This window comes from Podarcis melisellensis (assembly GCF_964234715.1).
Source record: "Podarcis melisellensis genome assembly, chromosome: 1".
Classification (NCBI taxonomy): domain Eukaryota; kingdom Metazoa; phylum Chordata; class Lepidosauria; order Squamata; family Lacertidae; genus Podarcis; species Podarcis melisellensis.
Window position 1 is genome coordinate 66,186,237 of NC_138528.1, and position 18,948 is coordinate 66,205,184.

Here is an 18,948-nt window from a genome sequence, read left to right on the forward strand (position 1 = left end):
GCAGGGGTGTAGCACTCCAACTCCGTCAGGCCCCAGTCAGCAAGGGCAGTAGTGAGGGACGCTGGAAGTCATAGTCCAACACTTGTAGAGTCACATGTTCCACACTCTGCTGCACTATGAAGGCAGCCTTAGTCTTTGCCAGTAATGCACGTTCAGAACTCCCACTATAGTTATTAAAAAACAAAATCAAATCTTGAGAATTTCCCATACATTTTTAATTCAGAGCTTCAGTGAAACTGATCTTATAAAAGTCCTTTAATCATTTGGTCCAGTTTCTTGTCTTTGGATAATTTCTATGATGTGCGTACATCATAGACAAGGAATTTCACAAAGAAGCCACGTATGTAAAAAGGCACTCACAGACATAAGTGCTTGGTGGGAAAATGTTTATTATGTAAGGTGTTGCTTTTTGCTTTCTATTCAACCATTTTGTTTTGTTTTATTTTAAAGAGAAACAAAGGAGCCATCCATTACAGAAGGTGAAATGTTGATTTATATAATTGTCGTTAGCAAGATTCATTATACCTTTCTGCAGTGCATGAAATAATAGAATGTGAAATTAACTCTTCTTCACCCAAATACTAATTCTCCTTATCCTCAGCCAGTGCTTTTGTGGAGCTGTAGATTTTATTCGAAGGCATTCAATGTCACCTTTATTAGTCTGATCTTCCATTTCAAAAAATCCAGACTTAAAATCCCCAATTCGTATGAAGGATAGGCATGTTTGACGTTCATTTAAGTGGACTTTGAGCCTGCCCTTTTCTACAAAACCATTATGAAGAATGTCTGTGCTATGTTCGGCTGACCCTGTGTAAATCTGAATCTTCTGGGGAATAATTGGGTTGTCAAAAACAATGGTGAAGTAGCTTTTTGCTGTCACATTCATCCCCCAAAAGACACCCTTTCCAGGGGGACACACATTGGCCGGTTTGTAATTTCTATATATTTGCATGTTTGTGAAACAGGAAGCAGTAAGGGCATCGCCCAAACTTCCAATGTCTTCATAAAACTCTGAATCTCTGTGTTGTACTTCCAGCTCATGAAATGAAGAAATTCTCCCTACGTGCTGGAAGAGAGAAGGCCAATAGAAAATAGTTTCTCCTTGCATTTTGGTTTTATGAAAATATGTCATGAGCCAGTCCGCAGGAATAACATCATAAAACATCAAGAGAAACCGAGCTAGTTTGGTGAGATCAGAGCTATGATAGAGCTTCCCTATGTAGCCTAGCCTTGAAAATGCTATTGTGGTCCAGGATTCCTCCATCGTCCTTACATAGCTTTGTATAATGGACACAAAACCAGTGGCACAGGCAGTGTCATCCTCTAGCATCAAATAATACTGAGAGAGATTGGCACAAAAGTTAACTAAATAAGCATAATCTACATTCTGTTTAGATTTATATTTGATGTTTTTGCCCCAAAGATCTACTTTCAGATTGTGCACAGGGGGGTAACTTTCTAAAGAGCTTTGTACGACAAGCAGCCTTCTTGCTTTCACATGCGCATTAAACTGAGCCTTCATCTCCTCGGCGTTTTCCTCGTTCAGTTTAGAATCGTTATTGGCTAGGTATATAACTACGGTGATCAGATTTAATTCTTCTTGGCGGCAGTGACTGAAAATGGAATCAATTGTCTTCAGCAAAAGGTGTTCCTTCTTTTTGTGGAAAGAAGAGATTCCAATGGTCAAGAATCCTAGAACAAGTAAAGACTATAAGAATATTGAGCATTTATACAGCATTTTGTATGTTCAAAGCACCGGGTGTGTTATTTGAATATCACCACAATCTTGTGGCTTTATTATTATTCATGTCAGCTCCCCATCTGCAATATGGGCAGGCCTTTTTCCCCAGCTGGAACTCACTGGAAATCAGTTCCTGCACCTCTTAGGTGGGCACCATTGCCATTCTAAGAGAACAAGGGAGGCATTCACTGTGAGTTCCAGCACCTCTTTTTCTAGAAAAATAGCACTGAATAGGGGGGTGAGAGTGTAAGCTCGATCTACAGCAGCATGAATCAAATTTTTCTTGTTCAACACTCCTTTCCTGGCTGTCTTCTTTCCCACTGCCCCTCCCCAAAAAGCTGATCCTGAGGGTGTAGTTGGGGCTGCTGCAAATGAGCAGTAGTGTCGTTGGAGTTCATGGCAGAGACTCCTTCATGACTCAGCCTTCTGGCAACTGTGCAAGACCAGCCCTCCTGTCCATAAGAGCCATGCCAAGATCCTGCATTTCATCCTCTCCTGACCAATTAACACATGGTTACCCCTTTCCAAAGCAAATAGGTGGTTTCTGGGGTGAAAACTCAGTGTGGCAGATCATGGGCGTGATTGGGTTATTTCTGCTGACTTTGCTAGAAAATACTTCAGTAACCACAAGCATGTCTTAAAGGCCTGTTGACCACTTAGATCCCTGACCACTGGCTGGGGTTGAAGAGAGTTGGAGTCTAACAACATCTGGAGAACCACTGGTTAGGCACCCCTGATATACAGTGTGTTCAGGGCTAACAGTTGTTCTAAAATGCATTTGTTGAAAATTGACATAGAAAATGATCTCGAGGAAAATCATAATGAGGCAAATCATGTATTTAGATGGCTTACCAGGCAGGGATGTGGGTGGCGCTGTGGTCTAAACCACAGAGCCTAGGGTTTGCTGATCAGAAGGTTGGTGGTTTGAATCCACACAACAGGGTGAGCTCCCATTGCTCGGTCCCTGCTCCTGCCAACTTAGCAGTTCGAAAGCACATCAAAGTCCGAAACTAAACCTAATGGTCAGGGGTCCCTTTACCTTTTTACCAGGCAGATGATGGGAGAGTTAATTATTTTTACATTATTTCCCTCCACAAACCATTAAGGTTTCAATTCCCCTCATAGTTACTTACTCTTTCTTGAAGGAGGTGATCCCAAGAGATATTTATACTGAATAGGTAAGAGACCTGTAGCACTTTCCATTACATTGAAATCTGGATTCTTCTTCAATATAATATTTTCTGAGTTGATTGTCTCCATTTTATCTGTATCCTTAAATATAACAACAGTAGACTGTTTTTTATATCAGCTGTGAGGCTTCCTTTCTCATAACTCCATCACTGTGTGAATCCTATGTTATATTATTATGCAGAATTCTATACCCTACAAGATGGCATATCCCATTCCTCAGAAATTCTGCAACTAAGCCCAATATGCAGCCTTCCTTCATCTGCTTTACCCCGTCTTGCATTTTAGATTTTAAACCCCTGAAGGCAGGGTTATGTTCTCTTGCAAATTACAAAGCTCCGTGCACTCTGGTAGCACTATAATAAAATATAGAAATGAATGGCATAGTTCTGAACAATGGGCTGAATCCATAGATGCCCATGCAGAAGAACTAGTAATGCATCCCATAATTTGATGTACACACACATTGCAGACACAGCTACTAGCTTTCCACAGGGCTTAGCTTATTGTCCAAGGACTTGGGAAGGAATAGACTGTCAGGTAACCAGTATGTGCGGCATGCAAGGACTTTGATAATCAATAATATCACATTGAACTTGGCATATCAGCTGAGGACAAGCGCTCAGGAAGAGGGAAGGGGTCCACAGAGTTCAATAACCAGGTGTCACCATGGGAAAGACTTTCTTACCCATCTCCACACAATGCATCACTTCCACTGATGGAGCCCTGAATATACTTTCAAGAAATTTCAATTCTCAGTCAAGAATATACAGTGGTACTTCAGGTTAAGAACTTAATTCGTTCTGGAGGTCCGTTCTTAACCTGAAACTGTTCTTAACCTGAGGTACCACTTTAGCTAATGGGGCCCCCTGCTGCTGCTGCACTGCCGCCATGCGATTTCTGTTCTCATCCTGAAGCAAAGGTAATATTTCTGGGTTAGTCTGTAACCTGAAGCGCCTTTAACCTGAAGCGTCTGTAACCCGAGGTACCACTGTACAGGGAAAGGTGCTTCAGCTGAAGCTGTTCGGGGCTTTTCCCTCACCTCCTCTGGAGATGCATCATCACATAAATGTTGTGTGAAGTGCCAATAACCTCATGGGGAAATCCTACCGACAACTCTTTGTTACCTACCTTTAATCCAGATTCTTCCCATTTGGGACAATTGCATGTTTCCTTGCTTTGTTTCCAAATAATAGCAGACAATACAATGGAGAGTCCTAAGAAAAAGCATAACCTAGAAAAGTTCCCCCAGTAGCAGGCTAGTGACTTCTTCAGGCTCCTGTGCACCATTGCCATTTCCCACCAAGGGCCTGTTTAAATGGAAACGGCCAGTCTTAATACTCTTGCTACGGCAAGAAAAGGTTCTGAAATGAAAATGAAAATTATGTTGTTTTAATATATGCACTTTTTTAAAAAAAATAGGTGTTTGCGCTGAGCAAATCTTTTAGAAGCAAAATGATACAAAATTCCTTTTTGTTAAATCTGGGCATACAGTGATATTATGATCACAAAAAATGCTAATCATTAGAAACATTGCAGAATTAGCTTCTCCCTTGGGTGTGGAGCGCAAGTCTACTCAGGATTTTAGGCCAAATTTAGACCTTATGTAAGAAGGTTGCATTGGGGTTCCTGGAGATTGCTGAAAAGAATATCCACACTGGTTACAGAGGAGCAAAAAGAACTCCTGTCAACAGGTTTGCATAGAGATGTTGCTGAGTTCCTTAATCCCTTGCCTTGGAATATGAACCTCGGTGACTCAGCTTGCTTACTTTAAATATGAGATGAGCATTAAAGCCCTCTGAGCTCTTTTCTGGCTTGAGTTTTATGAAGACCAGAGAAGAACTGAAGTCTCTACTAGCCAGCTATCCCCACGCATGCTGGTATCCAGTGCCTCTTCCCCACATCCTGACTACAATTCCCCTTAATGTTTTTTGTACAGTAAAGTATATGTTTGTCCTATACAAACAGTAAAATATGTTCATCCTTTTGAGGAAACACAACAGGGCTTACCAAGTGACTCAGCTCACTATGTACCTGTGCAGCAACGACTGTGCAGGAACAGAGAGAGTGTAAAACAATTGTTCTCCTCCTTATGAAGCTTTGTGTCAGTGAACATCCTTCATGGTCTGGTCTGGTGGGGCCCAACTGCAATTCCTTCTCTCTCTTCCCAGAAGCCTCCAACTGCTACAGAACCTGTCAGCTGATCAATAGAACTAGAACCTTCTCCTATGATCCTCTCCCACCACTGCTGCTGGATGGACTGGTGTACCTCAACACCATGTGATAAGGTAGCTCATATGAATTTATCTATGACCTGTATGAGATACCTGTTGTCCAAATATAATTCTCCATTCCAGTTGTTTTTTAAACAGGAATGTTATTTCCCTCACACACTTCTAGAACTCCTATTTTTTCTGCAGTATTGTGCAAAGCACAGGGCCTTCTATTGACCTATGGACCTCCCCCCCATACAGGGGTGAATAACTGCAGGTCCAGGGAACAAATGCCAGCCCTTCAGAGTCTTCCCAGGCCACAGCCCTCACTGACTCTGGCAGGGCTCTGTCTCTGAGCTCTGGCAAAGACTCTTCCTTACCTGGATGGAGGTGTGAGGGGGGAGAGAGAGAGAGAGAGAGAGAGCGCAAACTGGCTTACAATGAAAAGGGTTTCATCTGTTCCTCTGCCCAATTTTGCCTCTAGTCCCACCTACCACTGGCAGGCAGCCCAGGAAGGCTCCTCAGGAACAAATGTGACTCTTGGTCTGAAAAAGGTTCCTCATTCCTATCATAATATGCACATAATAGTAAAGGCTGAAAGCTTACCTTCCAACGCTCTGCAACCCAAACATGGGACACCATCTTCTGGGTCCAAAATCCCATGTGAATCATGTGACCCATGTGAGATCAAGGACCCGGAAAAATGCTTTTTGGGGCACAGTGCCCAAAAGCATGCATTTTGGGGTGCCATGTGAGATTGCAGACCCAGAAAAAAAATTGTTTTTCCTGAGTGAAATCTTGGCCCCAAATCACATGAGAGCAGTTGACAGATATGTGAAAGTGCTTGTATTCATCTGTTGGTGGGATTCAACTAAGTGGTTGCAGGCATGGAACACAGATAAGCAAATGGACAGTGTATTGGACATGAGAGCCACTCACCCACAGGGCCCCCAGCTTATGACAATTGGCTGTTGCTACCTTGTATGTGTACAATACAGTCACTTCAGCCCTGATCGTGCATTTCATGTACACCTGCAGACACACGTACACTTGTAATCCTCGATATGTGAAGAGGAAACAGCACTTAAGCCTTACCAGTTGTATGTTGCCAGGTAAGGGACCTCTAAAAAGGAGGACCACAAACCTACCCTTTTCACTCACAGCGCTCTTCCCACAGCAAGTCTCCATCCCTGTAGCATGTAGACTGTGGACATAAGACTTGTTCCTGGAAACATTTTAAACATTTTTAAAAAAAGTTAATCTGTGTATGTCCATCAGCGCCAAAGGTCATTTGTGCTAACAAGTCTCCAGTGAGGCCTTTCCACTTCACCCAAATGCCAAGTCAGTAAATCAAGCCTAATAAGGATGTTTTGTGCTGCCCCTTCTGGTATCTGAAAAATAAGAGTGAGAGAGTGTGTGTGTGTAAGAGGAAATCTCCAATTCCTCAGGTTCCAACTAAAGAGCTTGTAAGCAGTTGCCAGCCGATGACAGCTAATAAGCCAAACTCAGATGCTGAATGCACAGGTCTAGCCCAACACCCCTGCTGAGTCGACAATCTGGAATTTGGCTTCACTGCCTGTGGCTTTCAAGGATTTCGACAGATGCAGCACATTGATTTCATGTTTAAAAGGGACCCCTGCTGCGGCTTCCGCAGCTTGCTCTATTGCCTTGGGAGTTAGGTGGCAACATAACACACAATAGGAGTGATGCCACTCAGCAATTCTGTGCTTATAAACAACATTCAGTGTTTGGGAACCTGGGATTCCAGTCAAAAGGGCATCAAGATTTTTTGGCACTTTCATTCCTCCCATCTGCAACAGGAAGCCGTTTCCCTCTCCTGTATGAAGCCACAAAATTCTTTATAATGGCACTTATTTCTCTCCTTGCCCCCCTTCCCTATTCCAGGAGAGTCTTCCTTATCAACTTGGTTGAATTAAAATATTTAGCCTTCCGTTAGAGGGCTGTGTTGCCTTTCATGCTTCAAATTGTAAGGTGAACATCATAGGCAGCAGCTTTTTCAGATGAAAGAAAAGAGAGGCCTGTGGCCCTTAAGAGATTACCAGATTTTTTTTGTACACCCTAACTTTTTGAGGGATTACAGTTCACCTCGTCAGATGGAAGCACTGTTATAGGCCTGGCAAGGTGAGTCTGGGGCTGAATCCTATCCCACCATTATAATGACAAATGAGGGTGAGGGAATAGATTCTGTAGATTACAGTTAGAAAATGGTCCAATGATCTGATCTGAAACCTGGGTCAGCTTGAAGACGGCCCTTGCTGCTTCTGTGGTAAAAAGGCTAGGAAACGGCTTGTTTTGAATGCTTGACGAGACTGGCATGTTGACAGGCACTGTGCCTTTTTCTTCCATACACTGTGCTTGGGTGATTTTTCTGGAAAGATTTCGCGGTTTGAGCTGCATCTTTTGGGAAAGGCGTTTGTTGTACTGGGTCAAAGAGAATATCTCGCATGTGATTTTGTCTAAAAGCAGTGTGATGTGCTTGTAGTTTCTACTGAAAAGGAATTTTTGTGGTCAGTGCTAGGCAATGGAATTTAAGAAGGGTGTTCTCCCAACATGCTCAATACGAATCTGTCGTCAGAGAAGTCTAAGTGGAGGGGAGCCTTGAATGGAATGCTGGGTAGAATGAGGGTGGATTCAGATGTGGGGGAAATCACTTTAGTTTTCCTGATAATAATGCTCATTCTTCTGTCCTGTTTCCTAATGTTCCTTTCACACTGCAGTACCTGTTGCATTATGGTTCTCTGGCCTTTTGACTGATATACTGGCATTTTGCACTAAATTTCATTCACATCACTGACCATGGTGTGGCACAACAACAAATGTCACTGGACAAGGTCTCTAGCCCCCCACCCTTTCAGCACATGCATGTTTCTGTCCCTCCACGATTCCCCCATGAAAACAGCAGGAAATGAACTGCATGCCGGTACACTGGCCGAAATGTTGTCCTTTGATTCCTGCAATTTTCTGAGTTGATGGAGTTGCAAAAGGATCCCCCCCCCCCCCCGGAAGCAATTAATATGGAAATGAGCACTGTCTCTGCTCTCTACAAGAAAGCCAAGGCTTTTGCAAGTTACTTCTTGGAATCTTGCAGATACAGTTTGGCTGCTATGAAACATTGCTTCCTTACAGCAACATTCTCTTTACGGATGCTTCCAAGATAAAGGCCTCACTCGGCAAATGAGTCCTTGGTGTGTGTGTATACACACATATTAAGGACTCATTTGTAGTGTAAGGCATGCATGCATACATACATACATATACATATATATACATACACATATATATAGGTATAGCTAGATTAAGTAGATAAAAACACATATGGATTAGGTTTTTTTAAAAAAACTATGCATAATGAGCACCAGTCCCATAATTAACACCCATCTGGATGCACCCTGACTTTGCCTTAAAAATATGTTCTGGAGGAATAGGTCCAACTGTTCTCTTGGGTTCATGTTTCTTGTTTCAGGCAGACCTACCTGCATGAGACATTCAGAGATTTTCATGCTTTGGGCCTGTGTTGCTTGAAGTGTGCAGCTATCATAGCCAAACATGTTTGATAATTCTAAAACTTAGTTGAATTATTTTTATTATTATTTTTGGCCACACAAAATAGTGAGCAACTTTCTCCAGAACTCTTCACCAGCTCAGAGTCTGGTGGGAGGCAGAGCAGGGGGGTGGGGGGGGAGAGAGAAAGTGGTGTGGTATTCATGCTGCAAGTCTGCATTAGCTTCTAGAATAAGATGGGGTATCAGAAGAGACAGTAGACCTGAAGATAAAATCCCTCATTTTTGAAAATACAAAACCCTGTAGTCTTCTATATTTCTCTTTAGCTGTAATCTTCCACTTGGAGTACTCAAAGTCATTCTTACTAACTTTTGATATTATGGTAGGCCTAATAAAGGTGTTGCCCTACTATGTTTGTCTTTTTTAATGGGTCTGCTTAAATACTTTTCTTTTTCTGGATGATTTATGATGTTACTGATCAATATTAACCACTAGGTGGCTCCATTTACACGGCAACTCGTTTATTCTTTTGACAAATGCAGAAAACCCACCTGCTGCTGGTCAGATGTGCTTCCCAGCAGATGTGATACTGGTTTATGCATATGGGGGCAATTATCATGCTGTGAATCACAATGAGGCATTATTGTCTTGGAGCCACAACCTTGTTGTATAGAGAAAACATATAGGCCGTACATAATTCAGCCTTGTAAATAGCCCAGAAAAGTTACTAGCCTGCCATTTCCTTTTAGTAGCCAGCTCAGAGACTTGTAGGCGGTGTTCCCATGCTGGCCACAGCATGATGACACAGGATACCAAACTCTCAGCAGCCTAGTTCTGGGTTTTTTTAAGCTTACTACCAAAGAAGTTGGCAAAGGAAGGCTTCCATTCCTCCCTAGTGAGTACAGAAATGAAGTTGACTGGTGGAGGAATGGAGAGGTCCAGCCTTCCATTGCCAATTCAGTCAGCTGCCTGTCTGAAATTCTGTGCATTCACCTGGTCACCTACGGTATGAGCAAGCTACTTCTCCCCACTTTCCTTACAAGGAATATGCCAAGGTGGGGAGAGGGTGAGCTCTTTTGTGACTTACGTGCCCAGCATCTATTCAGAGGGAATGATTTCACCTGGACTCGCTAATCAAAGTGCTATGGGGGAAGGATGTTGAAGTAATGTATTGTCTTGTTGTTGCCTGTTCAGTGCTCTTTGATAGTTTGGGCAGCCTCCAAAGTGCTTTGGGCCGAGTCATGCACTTTTCCAAAACTGGATTCCAAACTTGATCTTGGTCATGCATACAGGCCCTTACTATGGAGGCACTACTGTATCTAGTTGCCACAACTCACAACCACAGATAATATTTATTCCTCATAAATTACGCTGACTTTAAAAACATGTGCAAGGCTTTTTCACCCCTTATGTCTAGCTTGACATCAGTGCTTTCCCTTATACTGAAGGTGCTGTTGTGATGGAGACTGCTGCTGCTACAGTGCAGAGAATGAGACCATTTACCCTTTCTTGATGATGGAAGGCAAGGTCCTGACTCTATTGTTCTGTGACAGCAAATGCCAAGGTGGCTGATAGCTCAGTTGGTAGAGTGTGAGACTCTTAATTTCAGGGACATGGGTTTGAGCCCTACGTTGGCCAAAAGATTCCTGCATTGCAAGGGGTTGGACTAGATGACTCTTGTGGTCTCTTCCAACTCTACAATTCTGTAATTTGTGATTCCTCAGATGTTGGAGTGCAACATCAGTCCCAGTCAGCATAGCCACCAGTCAGAGATGATGTGAGCTGTAATCCAGCAATAACTGGAAGGCCACTGGTTATTTCTCCAGCTGTAACCCTTAACAGTAAAGCTGTGAGGTAAGCCAGTGTTGTTATTCTCCGATTGCCATTGGCCGAGATGGAGTGACTCGCCTGATGCAAGATTCAAACCAGGAACTTCCTGGTGGTTGCAGCCCTGTCTTTTACCAGTACAGTGGTACCTCGGGTTACAGACGCTTCAGGTTACAGATGCTTCAGGTTACAGACTCCGCTAACCCAGATCTAGTACCTCGGGTTAAGAAGTTTGCTTCAGGATGAGAACAGAAATCGTGCAGCGGCAGCGGTAGGCCCTATTAGCTAAAGTGGTACCTCAGATTAAGAACAGTTTCAGGTTAAGAATGGACCTCCAGAATGAATTAAATTCTTAACCTGAGGTACCACTGTACACCTGACCAGTTCTCTGTGGCAGAAGGAGCAACAGAACATATGACTAAAACCATTAAAAGTCAATCATTAAACATTAACAACAGAGGCAAAAAGTAAACAACGATGTTCTTCTGTATCATCTCAGCCCATTCCAAATTGTATGTTTGATAAAGGTTGGCATTTTCCATCTAGATTCCTTGGCGTGTGTGTGTGTGTGTGTGTGTGTGTGTGTGTGTGTGTGTTGTCACAATTAAAGTAATCATTATAAAAAATCCAGGCAGTTTTTACAATATAACCTGTAACAATAGGCACTTTTGTCAGCATTCCCAATGGAGGAGGAAGCCTAGAGGAACAAATTATCTCGTCATGCTTACAGATGGCCTCTGCAGAATAGAGTAATATAGTTGGCAGGTGCACTTAAGGATTTTTATGACCTCAGCTTTCTTCAGTAACTGAGTATAACTTTGCTTGCTTTTGTTCACACATAAAAGTTTCTGCAGTTTCAATGAATGTAACTAATGTTGTGTTCTATAGTACTGTATAGAACTGATTCTGAGTTAGCAGGCAAATGCTTCAACATTCACATTTTAAAATGAATTAAAGTAGTTATTTAAACAGAAACACACATTCTGCTAAAAGTTAGTCTGAATTAAAGTAAAAACCTGATTTACAAGTAAACAAGTTTTAGTGTTGACAACAAATAGCACTGGTGGCAGAATTAATTCAGAACTCAGGAAATCAACCACTCAAATAGTCCATCTGCAGATTTAAAAACAGAAATATCACAGCATTTAAAACATGGTAGGTTTTTAGAATAACCAGCTTAGTAACAGTTACCCTCAGAGACTGATTTAGCACAAAGTTATTGGCACCAAAATCACATTGGCTCAACAGGACTTGTGAATTGGGAACATGTGCGCTGGATCATGACCTTACGATATAAAAATAACGATCTTCTCAGCACTGAAATCTTTCCCACAGAGGAACACGTTGCTCAACTTTAGATTTTTTTTAAAACCCCACATATTAAAAAAGAGCCATTAGTGAGTGGATCACCTTGGTGAGAATAATTTAATAAATTAATGCATTGATTGAATATTTTAGACAACAAGACAAAAAAGGTCTCCCAGCAAAACAAAACATCAAAAACAACAGCAGCTCAGACACGTTTAAGCAGAAAATTAAAACAGCACACAGTTTTCAAAAAGAAACTTAAGTTTCCATGTTTTTGCAAATCAGTTTTCTGTTAGATATGCAGCAGTAAGCAGCACTTCCGTAGCCAATGGATAGATTGCACTACAGAGCATGAAACAAGCAAGAGAGATTTTCTGCAATCAAAACCAGACAACCGACCAGAAACTTTAATCTTATTCATTTTGCTCACCCATGAAACAGGGGAGGGAGGGAAATGTACTGGATCATCATGAAACACTCTATCAAAACAAAAGCTTCCACATCTGTGACAGGAAAGTTACCAGCTGCCATATGTCGCTCCGATATGCATATGCTAACACGGGCCCGGCCAATGGAGTTCCTACAAACTCTTCCATGACCCTGTTGTCCCACTTAATGAATGCCCCATTGTCAGCAGTGCTAATGCTATGCAATCTGTTTTGCCATATTGCAGCACGTAGCCCTGCTCTGCTCGGCGCAGCGCATTTTGCCACATAAGGGTAACTTGCCGGATGCCTTGCAATCTGTTGCTCTTGAAGAGGGGAAGCTCTGCTGTCACAATTGACGCAGCCTGTTGGGCCACAAAGGAGGCAACCTCATTGTTCTCCATGTTAGGTATTCTGCTTTGTGGTTCTTCCCCGAGAGCAGCTGTCTCAGAATCTCTGTTTTAAACAGACGACATGCCAGTGACTCCGACTGTTGTATCAAAACAAGCCGGTTCCTTTTATGCGATCGCCACCCAGCTTTTTCAAACCACATTTCAGCTACGTTCAATTCAATATTACAGCCATGCCACAGATTCTGACACAGTTTTATTGGTCTCAGATGGCTGCATGTAGTTACTGTGCTGTGACTTTTACAGTCAACAAGCTGTTCGGTGGCAGTAGAATTTGGGTGTCTGTTGCCATAAACAAATCTACAGGGGGTGATTCAGGAATAAAGTACTCTTTATCCCAGAGTGGCAATTTGTTAGGGAAATAAGTGCCTGGTGTAAGATGAACAACTTCAGGGTTTGAAGCTTTCATTCCTTTTCCTGATTGATCACTAGTCAACTAATGAATCAACAAAGTGATTAATCAGTGTGGACCACTGATTTTAATTACTAGGTCTGATTGTTAAGGGCAGACATTTATTTTGGTGAATTTGCTCTGATACTTGTGATAAGGAATGAAAAAGAAAATAGTAAACATGTAGTGGTAACTTTTGATAAATTTATCACGTTTCCACACATGTCCTTCAGCATCTCAAAGACACCTATATTGACACCTGTAAAATGATCACAGATAATTCAACACATTAGACTGCAAAGAAAACAAAGTTAAAACATCTTAAAAATGAAGGCTTCACAATCACTGTAATAACAGAATCTATATTCTAATGATACATCTGTAACAGTGGGGAAAGATTGCCAATTAATGTGCCTATCTTGCGTATCAAGACAGGGCTGAAAAGCTATGATTACTCAATTAAGATTATTTACGTTCAGCAACGAGTTAGTGTGAGACTGCAGGGAGCTAATCCTCATCTGTGTTTGCAGTTTGGGGTAGCTGGGTTCACAAGCAGTGACACAATGGGATTTTGAAGGTGGCAGAGAAAGCCATGGGGAGAAAGCAAAGAGAATGACTGAATGCAAGGCATTCAGGAGAACACCCATCTTATCCCTGTGCTTCTTGAGATGGGCTATATAGTTATGAGGAAAATCCCAGCAATCCTGGGATATCTGTGATAAACAATGACCATAATCAATATTTTACATCCTATGAAAAGATACATCTGGTATCTTTCTTGTTTTATATGTAAGAGTAGGGTTGTGCAAGCCACACACAAACACACACACTGATTTGGCAATTTGGATCAGGCCCCAACTCAGTTTAGATCAATTCAGATTCTTAAATCTGAATCAAAATTTCAAAATCTAAATCTTTGTTCCTCTCATTTATTTACTTCCACTGGGAAACCAAAATAGCCCAAACCTCCCCCACCACACCCCATATAGGTACATGAATTTTTGAGAGATGGTAGTTCCTCAAGAGGGGTCTAACCTTGCCATATTTCAGACAGGTAGATCCAGCAGTTGAACCGAAGGATAGACAGAAGACAAGCTGAACAAATGAATGAGGATGAGTCTGAAAAAGGACTGGGAAACAAACAGGTATAGAAGAAAGGCTAGGTAAGGTATAGAAGAAAGGCTTAGGTAAGGATAAACAAAATGGAAGCTGAAGAGATGCCCCCACATTCCACCAAACTCTTTCTAACATTCAGAGGGAACTGCTAGTTTTGACATGTCATGTCCCTCCCCTCAAGCAGCTGCCCTAAGTTTCACTTTTTTCCTATATTAATAGAATAAATTAACACTACTGTGAGCTATAGAATGAACTGTGCTTTGCCATAAAAACTACTGCAGATTTTTTCTTTCTTGCTAAGACAAGTACAGGCTGCATAAAAGGCATTTTTAAGTACACTACTGACCTGGAAAAGAAAAAGGCTCTGTGTTCTACAGTCATACTTCAGCCTACCCCTTTCAAATATGCTTTTAAACAGGACCACTGTGGCCTTACCCCTGCCATTCAGAAGTGTTTCAGCAATGTCTGAATTTTTTCAGTGTAGATGAGCTGCTCAGTTGGCTTATGCTTGCTAATGAATTCTGCGACCTCACTCTAGTGTTTGCTGTAGAATTTCTGACAGCAGTGTGTGTGTGTGTGTGTGTGTGTGTGTGTGTGTGTGTTTTAAAATCAGACTGTTAACTCTCAATCTCTTTCAAGACTTTGGTATTTCACTAAACATGTATTTTGAAATGCAGGTCTGCTAAGTTGATTTGTGAGCCCCATGGCAACTTTTAGGTTGTCTGCCTTTCTGGTTTTAATGCATGGATGGGCACAGTAGTACAACGTGGTTAGGCAAGCCAAGAGCCATCTTTTTGTCCCAATGTCCTCTTCCCCTTAGCAGCTTTGTTGACATCAAGGTGCACCAAGGCTACAGAGAGAACTAAAAGAAAACACATCACAGACACACACACGAACAGTGAATAAGACGGCTGCCAATTATTTATCAAAACATGTTGGTTCAAACAAATCTTTAAAGCACTGCTGAGATCCAGTTACTTAGTGAAAATCTAAAAAGCAGAAACACAACACGGCAACTTTAATTCAGTTTCTAACGTGCATAGCTATTTAAGGAAAATGTCCACATTTCTGAAATATTTGAATGTCCTGAAACAGCATTGTTCCCTGTGGACTTTAAATCATTCAACTGTAGCAGCTTTACCATGACTGCCAGAGAAGCAACTGTGAAGAGAAACACTGATCATGGAAGATCTGCAGAGCTATACAGTCAACTCTGTGGTGATCTGAGAACAAAAGGCGGGAAAGACGTCCACCTCAGGAAAGTGCGTTGGTGAATAAGTTATGTAGAACAAATATCCCTCAGCAGGAGTGTATACTGAGAGAATCAGGAAGGCAACATGAACAGCATAAAGTACGGAATGGAGAGAGAATTTCTCAGGAAAGATGGGAAGGCAGAAATATCTACGGTATATAAATGTTGACTGGTCTGTGTTGCACAGACATCATGCAAATTAATTTCTCTCTCACCATAACCGCTATATAGATGTACTTGGGGGTAAACCCAGTTGGATTAAATGGTGCTTATTCCCAGGTAAGTGGTTATAGTATTGCAGCCTCAATATATAATTCTGATTTTTGAAAAAAATGCATATTCCTCACACCTTGTTCTGAAGGAATTTTAACATCACAGCTCAGTAGTCTGCATATTAAACAGTTGCTTGAGGATGACAGCACAGTTCAAAAGTTCTTGATCATTCTGATGAAAGCAGCAGACTCCCTCTCTCCAGCTTCACCTCTGACCTTCCGTCTGCCTCCATGAATATTTCCCACATCTTCAAGCCTGCCTGCCGTACATCATTGCCATGACATTTCACCGTGTAAATGATATAGTTACTAATGTGCTCAACCTATCTAGTATGGCTGGTGCAAGTTTCTTTTCCATTCATTGCCTGGGCTGCTATTTATGCAGCCTCTTCTGAGTGTTGTGGAAATATATTAAGGAATATATATATATATATATATATATATATATATATATATGCAGGTTTTGGTGTCCTCGGGTGTCTTCCCGTGTAAAAGTTGGGGTGTCTAGGCGACGTTTCGACGAGGTCTCACTCGTCATCTTCAGGCTGGTGCTTTCGGCTTCTTGTTACTGGAACAGAGCAGGATCTCAGTGTTTGAGTTCCTATAAATACTGTTGAGGGGGTGTGGTGTATAGCCTCCAATGTTCTGGGCAGAGAGGAAGTTCCCAGGCTAGTGTGCCTTTTCTTCTTTTGTTCCTTAATTACTTGAGGGATATCTTGAGTGATTTCTTGAGTGATATCCTGAGTACCACTTAGGTGGGTCATTAGGTGTGGATTAGTTGCTAAAGTCTTTGTGTCTTGACCTCTTGAACTTTGTGAAGAGTTTTTCTGAGAAGATGGCTGTACTGCACTTAGTTGTGCTCTGGCTTGGCTTCGTGTATAGGGGCGAGCTGTGGTTTTGTGGCCTGTGTCAGCCAGATCTGTGTAGGGATTGCAGGGGGGTGCAGCATCCGGAACATCCCGCTTGCCAGACATCTGGAAAGTAGCCCTCCCCACAAAAACTGACACCAGATCCAGAGGCACACAGAACGCCATCACCAATCAACCACACCAGACCCAAACCCAGACCCTCTCCACAGATAAATTACAGACACCATCCAGTAGCCAAACCATGGTGGCACCTCCGGATGCTGCACCCCCCTGCAATCCCTACACAGATCTGGCTGACACAGGCCACAAAACCACAGCTCGCCCCTATACACGAAGCCAAGCCAGAGCACAACTAAGTGCAGTACAGCCATCTTCTCAGAAAAACTCTTCACAAAGTTCAAGAGGTCAAGACACAAAGACTTTAGCAACTAATCCACACCTAATGACCCACCTAAGTGGTACTCAGGATATCACTCAAGAAATCACTCAAGATATCCCTCAAGTAATTAAGGAACAAAAGAAGAAAAGGCACACTAGCCTGGGAACTTCCTCTCTGCCCAGAACATTGGAGGCTATACACCACACCCCCTCAACAGTATTTATAGGAACTCAAACACTGAGATCCTGCTCTGTTCCAGTAACAAGAAGCCGAAAGCACCAGCCTGAAGATGACGAGTGAGACCTCGTCGAAACGTCGCCTAGACACCCCAACTTTTACACGGGAAGACACCCGAGGACACCAAAACCTGCATTCCTGTACCCGTGAAAATCTACGAAAGCATATATATATATATATATATATATATATATATATATATATATATATATATTTCCCCTCATCTCTCAATGAATCTATCAGTTCCATTATCCTATCAAAATAGCACTAACGAAACTATTATTCTTATTTCAAAATGTCCCGGTGATTAGAGGAAGTGTAATTTTCAAAAACTGGCAAAAAATTCTCTCTAAATTCATATGGCAAGGCAAAAGACCGAGAATTGTTAATGGATAGAAAAAACAGAGGAGGATTCTCGGTCCCAAATCTGAGATTGTATTATGAAGCCTCGTGCCTTTGCTGGCTTAGAGAATGGATTACCTTAAAAAATACAGATCTGCTAGATTTAGAAGGCTTCGATTTAAGATTCGGTTGACATGCTTATCTCTGGCAGAATAAGGAAAAGGTGCATAAAGGCTTCTCAAACCACATTATCAGAGGAACACTGTTAGAAGTGTTGGAAAAGAATAGAAAATTATTGGAAAAAATACCCCCTGGTGGCTATCGCCTATTGATATATTAACTATTAAAAAAACAAACATGGAAGGTGAGAGATTGACCTATGAAGATCTCCTGGAAAGATCGGAAAGAGGATGGAAAATTAGACCACACAAAGAGTTAAAAAGCAAATTAACAGGTTGGCTGCAGTACCATCAAATTAACGCCTTATGGAAGGAAGACAAAAAGATTGGAATGAATGAGAAAAAATCTAAATTCCAGGTAGAGATAATAGAAAGTAATATTAAACTGCTATCTAAAATGTATAATCAGCTATTAGATTGGGACGCCAAGGACGAAGAGGTCAAGGAGGTTATGGTAAAATCAGTGCCGTAGCATGGGGGGTGCAGGGGGGGCCGGCCGCACCGGCCGCAACATCTGGGGGTTAGGGTTAGGGGGTGCAAATCCAAGGGTTAGGGGGCGCAAATCCATGGGTTAGGGGGCGCAAATTACTTGCCTTGCCCCGGGTGCTGACAACCCACGCTACGCCACTGGGTAAAATGGGCAATAGACATCAGATATAATTTGGATTTTGACAAATGGACGAGGTTGTGGACTAAAGGAATGAAATTTACAGCCTGTACTACACTTAGAGAAAATATGGAAAAGATGATGTACCGTTGGTACATCACCCCTGTGAAATTGCAAAAAATGTATAAGACAGGTGATAAAAGGTGTTGGAAGTGTAAATCTAAAGAGGGAAGTTTCTACCACATGTGGTGGAAATTTGAAGAAGTTAAAACAATTTGGGAATCCATATACAACGAACTGAAAAAAATACTTAAATACACTTTCGTTAAAAAGCCCGAAGCCTTCTTTCTGGGAATGATCGGAGATGAGATTAAGAAAGAAGATCATATAATGTTTCAATACGCAACCATAGCTGCCAGGATTCTGTTAACACAAAATTGGAAAACCCCAAATATCCCGACCGTTAAAGATTGGCAATTTAAATTATTTGAATTTGGATTTGGCAAAAATGACTCAGAACATCAGACAGCAAAAAGGTACAAAGTTTATTGACGATTGGACCAAATTCATGACATATATGGAAACAAACTCTAGAGATATAAAAATCACAGTAGGTTTAATATAACCCTTGCGATGTGTAGACGATATAAAATGAAAAACTGCAGAATGG

The 18,948-nt window shown here is 41.8% G+C and overlaps 1 protein-coding gene across 2 annotated transcripts; it reads right to left on the reverse strand.

Moving 5' to 3' along the window:
* Nucleotides 1–369: 369 nt before the first annotated feature.
* On the reverse strand, nucleotides 370–5,130 carry LOC309367115 (alpha-1,3-mannosyl-glycoprotein 4-beta-N-acetylglucosaminyltransferase C-like). Of its 2 annotated transcripts, none has more exons than XM_081906446.1 (4): nucleotides 4,940–5,130; nucleotides 4,061–4,239; nucleotides 2,875–3,013; nucleotides 370–1,692 (listed from the first exon to the last, which is right to left on the reverse strand). In XM_081906446.1, the coding sequence occupies exons 2-4, from the start codon at nucleotides 4,223–4,225 to the stop codon at nucleotides 560–562; spliced, it is 1,437 nt and encodes a 478-aa protein (XP_081762572.1). In that variant the 5' UTR covers nucleotides 4,226–4,239; nucleotides 4,940–5,130; the 3' UTR covers nucleotides 370–559. The 2 variants fall into 2 exon arrangements, with proteins under 2 accessions (XP_081762572.1, XP_081762571.1); XM_081906445.1 differs by having other exon boundaries at nucleotides 4,061–4,293; nucleotides 4,940–5,129.
* Nucleotides 5,131–18,948: the final 13,818 nt, after the last annotated feature.